The 18,804-nt window shown below is 39.9% G+C and overlaps 1 protein-coding gene across 1 annotated transcript in view; it reads right to left on the bottom strand.

Moving 5' to 3' along the window:
• Positions 1 to 4,418: 4,418 nt before the first annotated feature.
• hs6st3b (heparan sulfate 6-O-sulfotransferase 3b) overlaps positions 4,419 to 18,804 on the bottom strand; it is a 63,264-nt gene continuing 48,878 nt past the window's right edge. The window contains exon 2 of the mRNA XM_035173820.2: positions 4,419 to 10,052. Within this exon, the coding sequence (XP_035029711.1) occupies positions 9,284 to 10,052 (769 nt within the window). The 3' untranslated portion in view covers positions 4,419 to 9,283. The remainder of the gene's footprint in view (positions 10,053 to 18,804) is intronic.

Raw genomic sequence — 18,804 nt, forward strand, 5'->3', positions numbered from 1 at the left:
TTTCAGCCCAGGCATTTGCAGTATAGATGAGGAAATATGCCACATATATGGCATAAAAATGCAACTGTCTGTATGAGAAATAATGATCGTGGAATAATTTGTGAGGGTAAAAACGTTTGATGTGTGTGATATAAGAATCGAACAGACTAACGATGGCCGAGTGTCATCGCTGCTCAAGGTCAAGTAAGAGGGATGCTGCTAACCCAGGTAACGTCAGGCAGAGGACAGAGAGGAAAGGAGAGGGAGGAGGAAAAAAGAGGGATATGTTTAATAACATTCATCTGAATATAAAGATGAAAAATAACACAATGTCAAAGTGCCTTACATTACAGAGTATCCTGCGTCAGTTGCATGGCTAGCAGTTTTTTTCCATGTCCTTTATTTGCCCTAATGGATAATCTTTTCCCTGTGGCAACATAATATCCCAATTCCATCTTGTTAAACAAGTTTAATTTAATGTAAATTAATTTGACATCTTATTATATTCTATTTTGGATAACAACATTATACATCCATGTATCAATGTATGGTTTGGTGTTAAAGCTGTCTGATTTTAGGAAATAACTTTGTGTATAAGCTTGTTTGTGTTTAAAAGTGCTATATAAATACACTTACCACTGTCATATTATATTGTATTATTATTATTTTGTGCAAAATTGGTACAGGGAGAGCATTTACATACATATAACATCAAAACCACACATCAAAGCAGAGAAAAGGATAAGAAGCCTGTCAATGAATTCTGTTGTTGTGATGGTCATACTCCACCTAAATAGCAAACAAACCTCATACAAAGATTTCTTTGTGCTGAGGATGGTGGCAGCAGCTCTTTCTAGCTCCAGCAGAGAAAAGTGAAAGCTTCCACACACATTCAAAAACGTGAATACTTTGGATGTTTATTCAGCAGGAAATGTGCAGTACATTAGTCATTTAGTTGAGTAATTTAGTAAATAAACAACGTTGTGACCGTTGTGTTCAGCAACTGGCAAATAATCAAAAATATCGATGAAGTTTAAAAAAAATAAACAAAACACACACACGTGCACACACACACACACACACACACAGTTTTGACTAATTGATTCAGTGCCTCTTCTAAGTTTCTCGTGGTTTCTTCCAACAACAGACGAGATTCATCTGACCTGTCAGACCGGAGACGTGGCATCGAGGGCCACATGGAAAGGTCACCATTTGAATCCCTTTGAGGGAAATGTCACTGTCAGACTGAATCAGATATAAGAACAAAGAGAAGGCTTTCATTCCGTTGACCTTCATGCTGTTTGTTGTTCCCACAGTTTGTTATTTACTGTCCATTTAAGTGGCATCGCTCCCCAACTGGGCATCTTTAGTCAATGTCTGCGTTCTTTATATTGCGATGCCTCACACAATCATCTAAATCTTCAAAACCATCTCTTGGACTAAACTGTGTATTTTATATCAATAAGAAAAGCTTTCAATATTTACTGCTGTGCTTTTCCTTGTCACTTGTTTTGGGAAGTCATTTTAAGTTCAATTTAAAGTTTGTCACTCTATAAATAACAAAGAATTATGAACTGAACTTTTCCTTTTCATAATTATAAAACAAAAATGTTGAAACTTTTTGGAATTACTGGAATTCTAAAACTGTATCTTGTATTATATACAACACACAGCACCAATAGCACAATTAATTATTATCATGATTAATTATTAATTATTGAGAGCAACATAAAGTGGTGAAAAATTACAAAAGATTTGAATGAGATTTTCTTAGACCATCTACAAAATGTAACTGTTTAAACAGGAAACAGTTTAACCAGTTTAACCAGATTAACCAGGTGAGACAAGAAAAGTAGCAACTCTATCTTACCTCCAGTAGATGTCAGTGTTCTCTAAATTATGACGTTCACAATCTCACAAATGTCAACATGATGGAGTTGTCGGCAACTTTTCTGATTCAAGCACTATCACGTCCTGACCTCACCCCAGGCGTGCATTGTGGGTAAGTAGACGACCTGCATGAGAATCCATACACTTCATTATTGATTCCAGAGTCCTGCTTTAATATTCTCTGATCTGACCTCTCCACTGTGGCAGAGGAGACGTTCGACCGAGCCAGATTCATTGAATGCAGTGAACATCAGTAAAAGCAAACCACATACTTTTGCTTTTTATTATCTATTAAAAGTCACACAATTGTACTAACATTATTGTGATCCAAAAATAAATAGATATGATCTAGTGATGTCTTTATACCCCTTTCATCTTTTGGGGTTGTTTTATTGAAGACTAAAAACATCATAATTCTTATCCCTTCATATCTGAATAGTGCAGTCCTGAATCACTGCTGAAAACGACGTTGGTACTAAATGTTTTAAATCACATTTTCCTTTTGTGTACCAGTGTTTGGTATCAGGCCCCAGATCTTGTGCTGACAATAGAAGCTCAGAAAGTGGAGCACTGTCTTCGAGCAGTGCGGCTGTTTTATTTTCTTTAAATCAAGTCATTACACACATCCTGCGGTTAAATATCGCAGATAATAGTCTGCGTACCATCTGGAAAGGATTTTCTGCAGTCGCCGACTGAAATGCTGAGCCAGCCATCCATACTGTACAACCTGAGGGGGAACAGACGGCTCTGTGTGTCAGAAGATACCGAGCTGTAATGTTAACTGTGTCTCACAAAACACCAAATTGTCTTCATGATGAGCACTGGACCACTTAGGTTTAATCGTGAAAGGGTGTTAATGTTACTTTCTGGCAATATTGTGGCACTTGTTTAAGCCCAAATCAATGATCTCATAACAATAACATTTAGTTTGCTACATTTCATTGCTTTTCAGGGCGAAAGAACAATATGTGTGACATGAAAGGTTTAGCTAATCGACAGTAAACGTCTTTTTACGATTTTACTGCCCCATGTTACTTTCTCTCAAGAAATCGTTGGCGATTAGAGCGAATGTCTTGAATGTCATCACAAAGAAGCTTACCGTGGTAATACTAGTGCGGGTAAAGATATCAGATATAGACTTTGTCTCAATAGGGAGGAAACAGACGCAAAAAGCTGGTCCAGAGGGAATCATTCTGGTTGTATACACTGAGCAACGCAATACCCTGGTTTACATGGGGAACTTGATTTCTCTCCTTTTCTGTAATTGTGTTTTAGGCATCTGATCCTTTCGAAAACTTTTTTTTTTATCAGTATGTATTAGGTATCTCAGTAATCATAAGATGTAAGATGATGTGCATGTATTGATTTATTTGCATATGATCCATCATGTGACTGTCTGCACTGATCATGTGACTGCTTACGTGTCTGCATTGATCATATGATGATTCAGAGGCCATGAGACTACAAAGGTTTTTTAACTAACCACCTTCTTGGGTGCCTCAGATCCCTTCCGATTGTCCATAGTGAATTTGTGTTTATTGATTATTATCGTTTACATGAATTGAAATAGGTGAAAATATCTGTGTAAAAGGCCCATATACCATCTAACCTTCTTCACATGAGAAGAAGTTATATTATTCAGATGAATGTGCGCCAGAGTTTGCTATTTCTGAGTGAACATACGTTGTGTTAATTACTTCTTGACCTTTTACGAGATGAAAAATTAAAAGCAAAGTAGTGTTATAGAGGATTAATTTTCTTTTAATTGGCTGGCAGATGAAACAGAAAGTTTATTACACTGTACAGGACTATTGATTAAATCTTTCCTTGTATAGATCGCACATGGTCTAAAATATGGTGAAAGTCAGAATATTACACGATCTACTCAGTTGATACTGTCATTGAGTAACTTTGAAAACTTTTTGTATGATTCTAAAAGCACTTTTGTCTGTGTTTGAAATATCTCATAGGGGGGAGATAAATTCATCCCTGCTAATTCATCAGTGGCTTTTTTGCTTGCTATTAAAACTTTAAATTAAATTAAATTAAATTATTTATTGCCATGTCAACATAGACAAGAAGAAAATGCACACACACTCCAAACACCATAGATTATGACACCCAGAAATAAAATCGGAGCTCTTAAAAAGAAGGGAATAATTAGAATAACTATAAACCAAAATATTTTAAATAAATAAAACAAAGATCAATACAGCATTAATATTCTGACCAGTTGAATCTATATATACGCCTAAATGTTTTGGTTAAAAATATGTATGTATATGTATATATATATATATATACCTTAGTGTAATATTTACCAGATGTATTGATAGACTGATGTCCTCCCCTGTGTTTTTCCCAATGAATGCTGGGACAGATTCCATCCTCCCCCTCCCAGATAAGCGGACAGAGCAGATAGATCTATCTTGACTATCTTCCAACAGAATCTAGTCCAGCATGTGAGCATTTGCTTCTTTTTTTAATCGAACTGTCTATATACAGTAAATAACTTGACTGAGAAAATAAAAGCAACACACATCAGGATGTCATGACCATTCAATGCTTTTATTTCTGATATCTTAAGCAGAATTCACTCTTTTTTTTATCAGGTCAAACAAGAAAAATGGCAGATTAAATATTACAGGCCAAAAGGCCTTTTTCATTTCATCACAAGACTTTTAACATGTACATAGAAATTCTTACACCAAGAAAGCTCTCTTCCACTTATTATCACTGAGGTGTTGGTAATACTGGTAGTTTCCATCAGGCAAAGCCATTCTATAGCAACAGTTAAAATCATAGGAATAAAGAAATGAATACAGATAAATCAGCTTCACAGAGAGACGCGCTTTCATGGAGTGGCAGTAGATATTTATTAAATTGCTCCTTTGCCACAGTTTCCCGGGAATGGCAGTATAAGTACGCGTGAGAATGCATGTTTGTTTTTATTCATTGTATTATTTACACCACAATCGGAGAGTTTGTACTTGGTAGAAAGCCTTTTAGGTGAAGCAAATATTTTTGAAATCACAGAAATAAAAAAAGCCTGGATTTTGAAAGAATGCTCTCATTTTATTTGTAATTTTTTTTGGAGCAGTTTAAATGTATTTTCTGTGCTCAGATATGCAATAAGCAGAAAGGGATGACAGGTAAAGCAAAGGTGGGAAATAGACCCTGACCTCTACAAATTAATTATTCACAAGCACCCTTAAAATGAGTGAGTTTAAAGTGAGTTTCCTATCTGCACATCGTTGTTGATGCAAAGGCAATGAATTAATGCACAGTCAATGATTTTAATAACACAATGATCCCACATGCAACATTTTATTCATCCCTTCATTTACACAACATTTAAACTTTGTTAGTGCTCACGACACACACACACACACACACACACACACACACACACACAACGCGCGCACACACACACACACACTGTATAACACATTTACAACACAAGAAGAAGTGTTTCATTAGTAGCCATACAGCTCTTGTACTGCTCATGGCATCTGTCACAGAGGAGCTTATCACACAGTTATTTAAAGAAATGTCCAAAAACAAGTGGCCTTAGGCGACTGCCATTTTAAAATAGAAATCGAATTAGCAGTACATTCAAAACACTGCATATCTGATTATAGAAGTATTCAGATTATTTGGCTAAGAAAAAGTAGCAGTATAATAACAGGCAGACATATTACTAGTTATTAAAGCAAAGGTTTTTAGTAATAACATTAATTATGGCTCTGTTCTGCTCCCTTTTGGCCAAGACACCAATACCAATTCAATTCAATTCCATACATTTAATCACGTAGGCTACGTTAAATTTCGAATCCACTACATTTAAAGAAGATTTTTTCTTTTTACCTCACTACGTTTACACTTTGATGAGATTTAACCAGTGGTTCCCAATATGTTTTGGCTTGTTATTTAAAGAAAAATTGTTTCACATTAGTTGATTACAATGCTTCTATATCTCTACAGTGGTAATACAGAACATTTACCCATAACAGCATTAGCATTTATATATTTCTGTCAGGATCTGCTCCAATGCTGGACTTCATGTCGGGCCTTGTTTTTGCAATTTCACGGGCTTTGAACTTTCATTTCATTTTGTTGGACTTTATATTTCCTTGAGTTTGAGGGTTTGGATTTGTGGATTTATAGTTCAGCTTGGATTTGTCAGTTCCTGTTCTACTTTGAAGTTTCTTTCCTTATGTGTCGATCTGTTGCTTTACTTCCTGTCTTTGTCTGGTTTCCGTCCTGTGTGATTGCCTGCCCAGCCCTCATGTGTTCTACCTGTGTTTAATTATCTTCAGCATCATTGAGCATTAAGTGTCTGCGGAGCTCCTCAGTTGTCTTTGTCGGTTTTTATATTTGTTTCTTGTTCAGCTCAGTGGCTCAGTGTAGTCGTTCCCTGGAGTTTCTTTACGTTTCAGTTTATTACCCATTCCTGTTATTTGCCCTCTGAGTTTGGATGATTGTTCTTTGGGTTTCCAGCTCCCTCCCACCCTGCTATGAAACACTAAAAGTAAGTACATTTAATGACATTTCTTCACTGCTATTATCTGCCTCCATTACTGCAAACCCCACAGTTGTTGTTCTGGTGCTTTTGCTTAACTAAAGGATCTGAGTAGGTTGTGCACCACTGAACAGCTCTGATTAAACCCCACCCACACAGTCCTGATAATATGAAGGTTTTTTTAAGGTTAAATTCTTAATTAAAATGCTCAGGAATGTAGTTTAACCACACTTAAAAGACGATGTTGCATGAATAGCATGTGAACCGTACGACAAATTATTAGGGCCATATTGAAGACAACTTTTTGGAGATGTCCAGAATAAAGTCGTAATTGAGAATAAAGTCCTAATTTAATGAAAATAAGTCATAATAACTTAAAAAATAAAATCTTAATTTAACTAGAAAAAAACTCAAGAGTATGAGAATACCCTCATGTTTTAATGAGAAAAATCATAATTTACGAGGATGAACTCTTCACTCAATAAGAAACTCAGTGCAAGATTAAAGTCATAATTTAATTAGGAAAAAGTCTTAATAGTCATAATCTCCCGATTAAGTGGCACTAATACTCTAGAAACCTCTATTGTATAACTGCAGTGAAATTTAATAACATTTTAAATCTATTGGATAGAGAATAATAAAATTGCATAAACATAATCTTATTGCAAAAGTTACATATAATGTTTTCCGGGTAAAATTGCAAATATCCCAAATGTACCTATTTGAGATGACAGTAAATCAGATTTTGTTGTTATTTCAGTCTTACATCACAAACTGCATGACGATGGATTTAGTTCAGATTCAACCTCCCAGACTGATTCAGTATTCAGAGCTGTAGCTGGCACCTACGTGTGAAACACTTGATCGAGTGTCATCGATGTGATGAACACAACTCACCTTTGTTCCGCCCCATCTATCCACACTGAAGTGCACCAATACAGCTCAAACAATCAAACCTTGCGTTCATTCAACTCATTCACTGCATCAGTGCGTAAATCATCCGAACACGACAAAACACGAGTGAGTCCTGAAAATTTAAGAAAAACACGTCATCTGAGGTATTTGAAGAAACATGAGAAATGAACAGCAGCAGGTAAATGACTTCAGTGTTGACATCTAGTGAACATTTAATTTGATAAGCAGGGATTTTGACTGAGAGAGATGAGGCATAAAACGCATCACTGAGGCCTATTTAACCATATGAAAGCAGGAACCTCTCTCATCCTCGTGTGTTGCTCCGCTGATTGGATTTGAGGGACTGGAAATGATCGGGCAGGAGAAATGACAGAGTGTTTTATTTCTCCACTGTCTGCTTTGAGGCTGGTCTTTGTAGGCTGGCACTCATGCTGGCATGAGAGCGCCCTGGCTGCCCACGGTGCGGCTGCAGTCAGCTCTACAAACATGTAAAAGCAGACAGTGTGACGGGGAGGGGCATGAGCACTGAATGCTGATCATCTCATTTACAGTCGAGCCACACACCAGCCATGCTGACACATTTCATCACCTGGACTATTTACTAACTTCTTATCCGCAACCCACCACTTCAGAAAACGTGTGTGCTCGTCTCATTGCACGGTACTTGTTTCCATTTCTGATATTAAAAGAAAAAAACACAAAGTTCTTGCAAAGGTACTGGGAGACACATTTTTCTCAGCAGGATGTCCCCATTGTGACAAGCTTTATGTGCACACCGTGATGTCTTTGGGAGAAGTGTTCTCCTGCCAAGTATTGCACTTTGAAAATAATACTGTTTATGTTGCACTGCAACAAAAATATTAGCATCAGTATTGTAAAATTTGGTTTAAAAAGTGGGTACTGCATGCATAATAACGCTGGACTGACACGTGTGCGTTGGGAGGCGTCAACCACAATGCGGCTCATTGACTTTGAACGGGGTGACGTCATGCGTTGCCGAACTGCATTCTGGTTCAGTTGCATCACGTTGCTCAGAGATCAACTTTTCATGTACCAGCCAATCAAATTGTGTTTAAACAAATATTCAAGCATCTATCAGATCACATAGTGCGGATGAGGCAGCTGGTGCGTGTTCATCCGATTGTGGAATTACTTCGCTTTAGCATTGTATAGATAGCTAGCATGACACATTAGCACGAAAACCGGCTATGTTGTGTGTCCCAAGCGTGAAACATGTGATTGTTGTCGTTATGGCGATTCCTGCCGGCACCAAACGTCGGACACACCCACCGCCGAGCGTAAACACAACGCACCCTTGTGAGTCCAGCGTTAGAGAGGGTTTCATTGGCATTAAATTAAAAGCAAATATATTCTGTATATTGTTTATTCCTTTTGGTTTACAGTACTGTATATCTTTTGGAAAAGGATTATCCCCAATTAGAAGTAAAACATGTGACATGCAACCATCAGTTCTACAACTACAACTTTCAAATGGAAAATGTTTTCTACCAGTTGCAACAAAGACAATGACTTCAGTGACCTTATTTAATTTTGCACTTCATGTCAAAATTGAAAGCATTGCAGTCTATGGCAGGTTCTTTTGATTGTGTTTTTCCTTTCACCTCAGTTTACTGTCTTTTTCCCCCCCAACAAATGATAAACAACAAAGGCAAAAATTAATGACAACAAAATATATAAACGGCATTTAAAGATTTAAGACACCAAAAGGCAGTCCAAGGCAGAGCTGCTGTGAGACTCACAGACTTGGCAGTTTTCGTAAAGAAACAGCAGAGCGCTTGGATCACACTGAAGCTGAGAGACGGATAGATGCAGGAGACAGATTAATGGTGAGACGGGAAGAGAGAGACATAGGATGTGCAAGAGAGCGTCAAAGGAAATGTTTGATGTAGTCTGTGAGGAATCTCCATCGGCTGCTCTCTCTCTCTTTTGCTCCTCTCTCTTTATGGGACCAAAGCTTCACCAGCGGGCCACTTGGCTTGTGTAGTCCTCAGTAGTGGTCGGAAAGTCACCATCAGTCCCTTTCTCAAAACCTCCTCCCGCTCTCTCGCCTCTGTCTCCACCTCCTCTGTATTTGGGTTGCCACGGCCTGCCCTGCTCCCTCTGCTCCCTCAGCCAACGCCTCTCCTCGCGCCTCTTCAAGCGCACCTCCTGGTGCTCCCTCTGGCGGGTGAACTGGAATCGCTGGAGGAACAAGTCCTTCGCGTACTCGTACAACTGCACGTCCAAGAAGTTGAGCTCCTCGATGTGTCTGCGCACGGGCTCGCTCAGGTCCACGTTGGCGGCTCGCGTGCTGTTGATCTGCGTGAACGCGGAGATGAAACGCAGGCTGAACGTCCGCTCAAACAGGTACTGCGTCTTGCGCTGAAACTCCGTCAGGCCGTAGAAGGCCATGTTCTTCAAGTTGCTCATGGCGCTGCTCAACAGGATGTGGTTCCGCTGGCTCTCGTTCATCGAGGACAGGTTGTAGCAGCCCACCAGGCTCAGGTCAGCCAGCATGCGGACCTGCCGGTTATTGGCCAAGTTGGACGGGCAGTTCATGAACTCCGTCAGGGTGACACCAGACCAGTCATCCCCGCTGTAGCAGGTGGGCAGCTCATCCTGGGTGGGTGAGCGTCCGTCACACATATGGAGGGCGGTCTTCCATGTGGCGCCACGCTGAACATGCTTCCACTCGCTCAGGTAGCGGGAGACTGGGTCGCGCAGCATGGTGATGTAGTAGAAGTTTCTGCAGCCAAAACAAACAGTTAGAGAGCTGTGAGCACATCATCATCATCACCACAGAGGGCGGCCCCACAATATGCTGACAGATGGTGACTTTTGTCTGTGCATGAAACTTCAAGGTTGAAAGCTAACTGGCAAACTAAAACTCTCCCTAATGATATTGTTATGAGTTTCTATATATTGCCCTTGCATCAGAGCAACTATTTGAACAAATATTGGGCAACTACAGTTTCCATTCTGCAGATGTCCCACCTGCCATCATTGAGAATAAATTGGAATATAGCTACGATAATAACCATTGGACATAGTGAGAGTGAATAAAGCTGACCCAACTGAATCCCAAACATGTCACTGCGACAAAATAATGAGGAAATACTTTTTGTACCTCGAATCAGCGTCACCTTTAACTGGGTAATCTACCCATCCTTTGTCAGGCAACTGCAGCAGAGCATTTTTACAGAGAAAAAAAACTGGTAAATGAGCACTATTATTTTTTAAAAACCTGTTTCTCCAGTGAATATGCCAATGGGAGCAGACTGAAACAATAATTCAGGCTGGGAATTACACATCCATTCTAGGCCACCTATGCAAACCACAGATAATTAATTTTGATGGATAAAAAATGATAAATTTAGCCACTATATGTGTTTTTGAGTCACATGTGACTTGTACTACAAAGCAGAATTTAAGGTTATTGAGGTGACTTCAGGTTTAGTTCAAGTTTGTCAGTGCGATGAAGCTGGTTCACTTCTTACTTGGGTAAATCACCATGGGAACTTATGCTGAACCGGTATAACCTGATTTGGAGCAGATTAAGTTTGTGGGTTAAGTGAAGTCAGATAATGAAATGATATCCTGGGTATGATGAACTTGTTTCGTAGTACAGGCCACTGGTCTCTTACTGGCGGACATGTTTATTTTTACCTAAAAATGCGGCAAGGGCCAGAGGAACCTCAAGACACCCATGGTACATGGTGCCAGACATTAACTGAACATTGAAGACAAATGTCGAAGCTTAACTTTGATAAATCAGTTTTCTGCAGAGGAGTCTGATAAAGCCCTTTGGCCAAGACATCCAGGAAAGCAGACAGTCCTGACAATAAAATTATGTATAATACATTTTTTAAATCATATAACTGCATGGGTAAGAATAATGGATGATTGATGACAATTTGTTTGAGAGGGAAACTATCTGCCCTTGATGCCAAGGTTGAAGACCTTCAAGGACATCTCCTCTGCTGAGACACGTCTTCATATGTCAAAGCGCATTCTGATGGAAAACAAAGAATCCGACAGGTGTTGGCCAGGTAAACCTCTCCGAAGATGAAGTCCTGTGAGTGCCGTGTGAATATTTAATGGCACAAACCCCTCTCTGGAGGACGGTCTGGGCAGATAAAGTGGAATGTGGCGCTGAGCTTTCACACAGACGCCAAGGCTGCTCTCAATGCTGCTTCAGTTGATTCCACACAGAAAGCCTTGACTAAGACTCACCCAGAAGTGGAAAATAAAACAGACGCCTGTGCTTATACTTGCTTGTCCTTCAGAGTTGCAGCCATTGCGGATGATAGGCTAAAAGCTAATCTGAAATTGTGCAGTCAGTAGAATATTTTGACCAAACCTCATTCAGGCTGTTGATAGCGGTAAATTTACTTTTTGGTCTGTTTCCTTTCTTCTTTTAACTATAACTTGATAAATCATCTAAATGTTCTCGATAATAAAAACTAGATTATATTATGGTATCATTAGATATCAAGCAGAAAGGAGATAAGTTTTAGACCTAAAAAAGTTATTTAAACAACTACTTGATAAAGAGAAATACAATTATTTTGATCACTGATTAATCACTTTGGCCAGTTTCTAAGCAAAACCTCTAAGATTCTCTGTCTCAAGCATTTTCAATATGAGGATTTGCTGCTTTTGTCTAAATCCATATCCATGTCTGCACATCCATATGTTAGGGTTTTGGATTTGGAGACTAAATAACATGGATCATTTAAAGATGGACGACATGACTGCTCCCCAGTCAAAGTGTATCAATCCCCACCTGTTGGCTGGCTGCAGTGTAGGCCTCCTCTATTTTAATGGATGGGATATCGACCAAAATATAAAGTCAAATAAAGTTTTCTCAAAGAAGGCGTCAGTCAGTTTAGGTTATTCTTATCAGAGAGATGTATGTTGGGATGTTTAGCTTTAATTAGTTATTTGATGGCTTAAATATGGGTTGAAATGTCATGATTGACAGCGGAGACTGACTTGCGATTTGTCAGGCGGTTTTATAAGCAAGCATTGACAGGTCCTCGATACCTCGGCTCCATCCCCCGATCACTACTGTGCAGACTCTGGCTCTAAATGCGCAAGATGTCCGCGTTAGTCGTCCATCTTTATTCACAGCCTATGGTTTTAGACTGTTGGTTTGACAAAACAAGACATTGAAGGATATTGTTTTGGACTCTGGCAAACTGATGGACATCTCTCACTGTTTTCTAACCTTTTAAGGACAAACAATGAAGAGATTTGAAAGAAGGAAATTCTAGTATTCTTGCACTTGAAACCCAAACTTGGTCTAGTGAGTACAATATGGCTGCGGTATGTCTCCGAGCACCCGCAGGAATCGTATGAATCAAACATTTTCTTTGATATCACTCAGATATGTTTTTTAATGAGCACACACACTATGATACGCTTTGAGTGTATCTGTGTGCACTAATAGTAATATTATTTGACATCATTTTGAACACACCACAAGATTGCCAATAATACGTCTTGAGAGTATCCGGGAGAGATTTGTCCTAACTTTGCTGCTAGAATGCCTCCTCCGTGACAACGTTACCCGAAATGAGTCACTCAAGAAGCCGTGTGATTAGAGCCCTGGTGACAGCAGCTGTATCCTAGCACTTGCTCCTGCAGTTGGCTGGCTGGCAGATACATCCTCATTAGACTGTCTCTGGGACATAAACACATGCAGCAAGTGTTGTTTGAGTGCACTCGACAGCCCAAAGGTCAGTTGTGTGCACCATCAGTGTCAAAATGCATCAGGATCAACGGGTCTGTGGAGCTGTCTCGAGGAGGCTTTCCCTGAGTGATGCAGATGGCTGTTGAAGAGGGAGGGGGTGAGCTTTCAGGCTTCTCTTACCTCTGGCCTCTGTTATCATCAATACCACCCCTCCCATAATTTCACACTCACTATCAAAAACCACTGTGAGAAGTTGACACTGTGCCGCCGCTTTCCAGTAGATGTTTTAGCAAAGAGCGCAGGAGGCAGCTTTGATGCAACATTTTAATATTGTACTATTTTGCATGGCAAAGCTGTGACACAGCCGCATCGCTTCAACAGCCTCCTTCAGTGTGTGGAAGTCGAGAACCCAGCTAAACTCTTGGTAATCATGGATCAATAATGGATAGGAGGCGCATCGCAACTCATCCTGCCCCCAAATTCTCATCTCCACAGCAGCAGCGCCAGCAGCCAGTCTTCAGTGGAGCACAAACTAAATAGGGGTCATTAAATAGAGATGGAGGAGGAATTCAAAAGTATGTATAAAATGGAATGATGAGGAGAGCAGATGAAGGAGCCGCCGCAGACAGGAATACTAAAGCTTAGTGTAATCTAAATATATGTGGTTAATGGATGTGGAAAGCGTTTGATAAATACATGCATGAAAGCTGTCTGTTCTGTCTCTGGTTCGACTGCTTTTTCAATTATAAGCTCAACGCTGGTAACGAATTATTAAAGAGTTACTTTGAGAATGAAGAAAACAGGATATACTCAGACATATCACAATCCACACCTATTCTACGCAGGTTATAGTGTGATAACACTGGAAAACTGCCAAAAAGGTACATTCAGCGTTCACAGCAAAAAGCCCTGAATTCTCAATTGTGCTGTTGATTGACACTTTCCTCCAACAATGCAATGGATGGTGAAAAGACCTAATGTGTCAAAAGAACACTGTTCACTTTCTGTCTCTTTGGCAGGTTTAACAGGCAGAAGCTTTCTTCCATCACCTTTGCACGTCCTACAAATTGCACATTTCCTCTTTGCAGTTTAGTAAGTCAGTACCCTGCGCTATCCTAAAGGAAAGTATAGTGCAGTATTTGTATATATACTGTATACAATTAATGCTACTACACTTAGCATAGACTGTATACAAAGATGGATGACGCGTCTCCACGTCCTCCCATTATCCAGAAATGAAGCCAAAATATCCCGGATACGAACGCCGCTATCTTTCAGAGTCTGTGCAGTAGCAATTGGGGGATGGAGCCTTGAGTCCCAACTGTCAATAATGACGTCTCACCCCATTTCTTATAGCATCACATAACCAATTAAAACTAAACTTACCACAAAAAGTGTTCGGACATATAATAACTAACAAAAATAACAAACCATTTTTGAGAAATATTTATTTGATGTGTACTTTGACTCAGTTTGGCCCATGTCCCATCCACTAACACGGAGGAGGCGGCATTTATGGCTCATACTGCAGCGGGCCACCAGGCACTTTGGCTTTACTTTTGGGGAGCTGTCATGTCCAGCCATGCAAACAGCTCTGTGAGGCACAGCTGTGGTGCTTGGCGCTGAATCAGCATCCTTACATGCTAACACGAAGCCCGGGCTTATCTGGCTAATTATCTGGTATAATGTTGACCAGGTTCACCATCTCAGTGTGTTAGCATGCAACAGATGTGCTTTGGCGACCTGTCCAAGGTGTTTCCTGCCTATCGCCCAATATCAGCTCCCACACGACCCTCAAAGGATAAGCACTGTAGCTGATGGATGATTGATATTCCCTAAAAAACTAAATCTTAGCTTGATGTTGCTGCTAGATAAAAAAAACAAGTCAGAGAAATCACCAAATTCACCCTCTGTACATTTGCCACATCAGTAGCCTAAAAAAGCTCCATGTGACATTTTCTGTGATTTGATTGGAGAGCAAAGTAAATAAATAAGCTCAAGTGAACAGTTGGTGCAACACGTTTTACATCAGTGCAACAGGCAACTGGCTTTTAATTGCCCATTATTAGCCTCACTGACATTCAGCCCACTGCCTCAAACTGATTACAGGCTGCTAGAATAAAGGGGACATCACACGTTGAGCCTGGGCACACAGTGTTTGGGAGTGGATGAAGTGAATTGTCTCATTAGGACCTTCATGTGTGGGAGTGGGACGTTGCTGCAGGTGCTCGAGGGGGGGGAAAGACAACAGGAAAGAGCAACACAATACGTCTCTGTGAGCGGGGCGGAACATAGAATGGAGCAAAGGCTGTAACACAAAGAGCAGTAAATAAGTAAAGAGTACCTGTGTACGACAGTGGGACTCACTGATGTTGTTGATGTAACGTGGTCGATTCTGGTTTTCTAGAGACTAAGCAACTACGTGAAGACCTTTAAATCTCACATGTGTGAAAGAGCCGTAGAGACTATAGGTTAACATATCACATTTAATGCCTATTTCATTATGTTCTGTTTCTTTCAATAGTATCAATTACATTTTTATATTAGTTACTCAAATCAGTGAATCGTTTTTCAGCAACAGGTCTGATGTTTTAACATGGATGAGCTGGGCACATCATTGACAGTTTCCACAGGTTGGAGTGAATGAATCAGAATTTAACAGGTGGAAAAAAGAATGGAGAGACCATCTTCCTGCACAGCTACCCAGCAAAATACAGTTCCCCCCCATAGCAGCTGTTCAATTTGCAGAAAGTTGATAAAAGCTGCTTTTCAGACATCTGACCCAGACAATCTCCATGTGTTCTTCACTTGTGAAATTCTGGATATGTCTGAAAACCTAATTAAAGTATTATACATTTTTTACTGCGACTAACTTCGTGCTCTTTGAGTAACAGATATTGAATGATATTGACAAATTCGTATGATTTGAAACAACCATATCTGATAAATAAAAATACTGCTTTCAGTGATTTACTTTAGGTTTCCAGAGCTAATTTGAATCTTTAACACAGTATTTTTTCACATTGCTCTGAATAAGTGACGAAGCCATAATGCTACAATACATACTACACACACACACACACACACACACACACACACACACACACACACACACATATATATACTTTACTATACAGCATTATTCTGCAGTATTGCCCTTTCAAAGATTAGTTCAGAGGGCATATTTTCTGTTGCTTTAACACTGAGTCAGTGTTATTCAAATGATGTTGGAAAAGGCCAGTGTGTCAGTTATAACATTCAGTGCCATTACCCCTGATGTAAAACACACCACATCATTGAGAGGACGTTTCCCTGAGCACTTTCCTGGTGACACAGGCCAGGTTACAGTAAACCTCCCCATCGAAAACAGGGCATTCCTGTAACTTTGCAGCTCACTTGACTCCTGCCCTTTTATCCACTCTGCTTCTCCTCCATGTCCTACAGACATTAGCGTTCCCCGCGGATCCATAACCTTTTCTTAAAGGTTGTCACATTAATCACGCCACTGATTTCACCCGTCAGTCTCCCTGTGCATCGCTGGTGTTTATCTCTCGCTATGCTGTGCATCTTCTCTCTTCGCTGCCCTCCACTTGAGGCACTGCATATAAAACAAGCATCACTCTCCTCTCCTCTCCTCTCCTGTCCACCCGCTTTATTTTATCGTCCCTTTCATTCAGGTAAATCATGGTAATGATAAGAGTTGATGAGAGAGGAAGGCAACATGGTGATAGTTAGATGGATTCAATCTCAGCAAATGACTTCAGTCTGCTAGTTCATTCATTTTATTTTAAGATTTGAAATCAACCTGTGGAACGTAAGAACTCTTGCGACCCGCTTCGGAGGAAATGAGATTTTATGAAAAACCATGGTGACCACGGAGCGCATTATAAAACAGGTTTTCTGAGTGCACACAGACTTTTTATATCATGTTATAAACTCTGTTTTAGAGAAACTACATTTATATGCCAAGAAATATCATATCCTCGGAAGAAAAACGCAGACCAGATTATATTCTCAATAAAACATGATGAAATTTTACATGATGAAAGTCGCAAAAACTATCATAATTAACTTAATTGCAAAAACAGTCTATTGTTATATACAGTACAAATTTTACTTCCAATAATCAGTTTTGAACATTGAAAAGATGACTAAGACGTCTCAACAGGTCATATCTGGTTGAGTTGTTCCACAGCCCATCTGATCACACTCGGTTGTCAGCAGTGGCACTGAATGGGATTGTGGGTACGCCTGTGGCACGGCCCTCAGCTAAACAACCTCAGCTCTCAGTGAGATGGTCCCAGCATTCCCCCTAAAACCAATACACAGCAGTGGGGTTGCAACACGAGCACTTCAAACACACACAGGTATGCATGGATACACTGGCAGTACGTGTGACAGTGCAGAGTTGATGAAAAGCTTGGCTTCATGCAGAGGCTTTAAAAAAGTGTTTGCGTCCTTAATGCAGTTTGAATCATGAGAAAGAAATTTGTTCAGCGGCAAGTGTGACAGCGTGATTTTGCAGTATGACTCATCTATAGAGCCTTTGTGTTAGAAGTACACAACACAGAAGTAAAGGCTAACAACACGGCTGCAGCTGCAGGGGTTTTTTCCTCTCTGCCAGGAGTGGATGTGTACATGAGACACTCTCAATATTGGTGAAGAATGCATGTTTTACTTTACTTGTTTTTCTGCCTCACAAATATGAATGAGATGAATCAAACATGCGGTCTACGTTTTAAAATTCCACATAAATGCGGTGAAGACTCGGATGCATGGATTTTCCAAAAGCATTTTCAGTGAACCCAGAATGAATTTTGTGGAGAGTGAAGAGGGCGTCAAAACTCCAAAGTCAAATGGAAAGCAATTCGTACATGTCAGGCGATTTGTGCGCACACGTGATAATCTGTGCAGCTGCAAAATATCCACAAAGCGTGTGTGAACATCACCAGTGACTCACAAAATCACGCCCAATTATAAATCTTTGTTTTTTTATTCGTGGTTGATAAAAAACGACACTGAGACTAATATCGCTTAAGATATCCCAGTTAGTGTGCTCTTGAGTATCGAATGGTAAAACATTATGGTGTAGTTTTAGTAAATACACCCCCACTCATACTCAAATATCCTCTGACACTGATATTTTTGACATTTTTATGTGAAAATAGAGTGAAAATCCTAATATCCATGGTACTGTGTCTATTAATCTACAGGGAAAACAATACCAGTCCGACCAGAGAGATCAGATTACAGCCGTCAAAAGAAGTCTGAATTTAGCTTAGAAAGAAACAGAGATCGAAAGAAAAGAAAGGGACAAAAGATAGAACCCTTAAAGTGATGTGTCCTTCCAGAATCTGCTCTTCTTTATTGCATTTTATCAGCGTCGTCCCTCTGTAGTGTCAAGGACGAACAATGTCAGACTGAACCGCTTATCTTTTTTTGTTCAGTGTTAAAAAACGATTTCACTTGGCAAAAAAAGAGACCTTTATTTTACCTGCAATTCCTAATATTCAGTGTTTTGTATAAGCAGGAGCGGTTCAAGGAGTTTAAAACTATCAAGCTTTTGGCAGAAAGGGGGTTTTCACAAAATTGTTGTTGCTGTGGATTTGCCGCTGTCGGGGGGGCTCCCTTCTCAGCTGAGGCCCAAGGTAATTGCCTGATTTACCTACTCTGTGGTGAGACATCCTGACAAATGTCTAATTTAGGCTATTAACACAATGACATAAACTAATTGTTTGCCTGTAAATCTGGAAACTAGATTCACCTCCTCCTGTTATTTAATAAAGACAACCCAGTGACTGGT

Source organism: Hippoglossus stenolepis, chromosome 13 (genome assembly GCF_022539355.2).
Source record: "Hippoglossus stenolepis isolate QCI-W04-F060 chromosome 13, HSTE1.2, whole genome shotgun sequence".
Taxonomy (NCBI): domain Eukaryota; kingdom Metazoa; phylum Chordata; class Actinopteri; order Pleuronectiformes; family Pleuronectidae; genus Hippoglossus; species Hippoglossus stenolepis.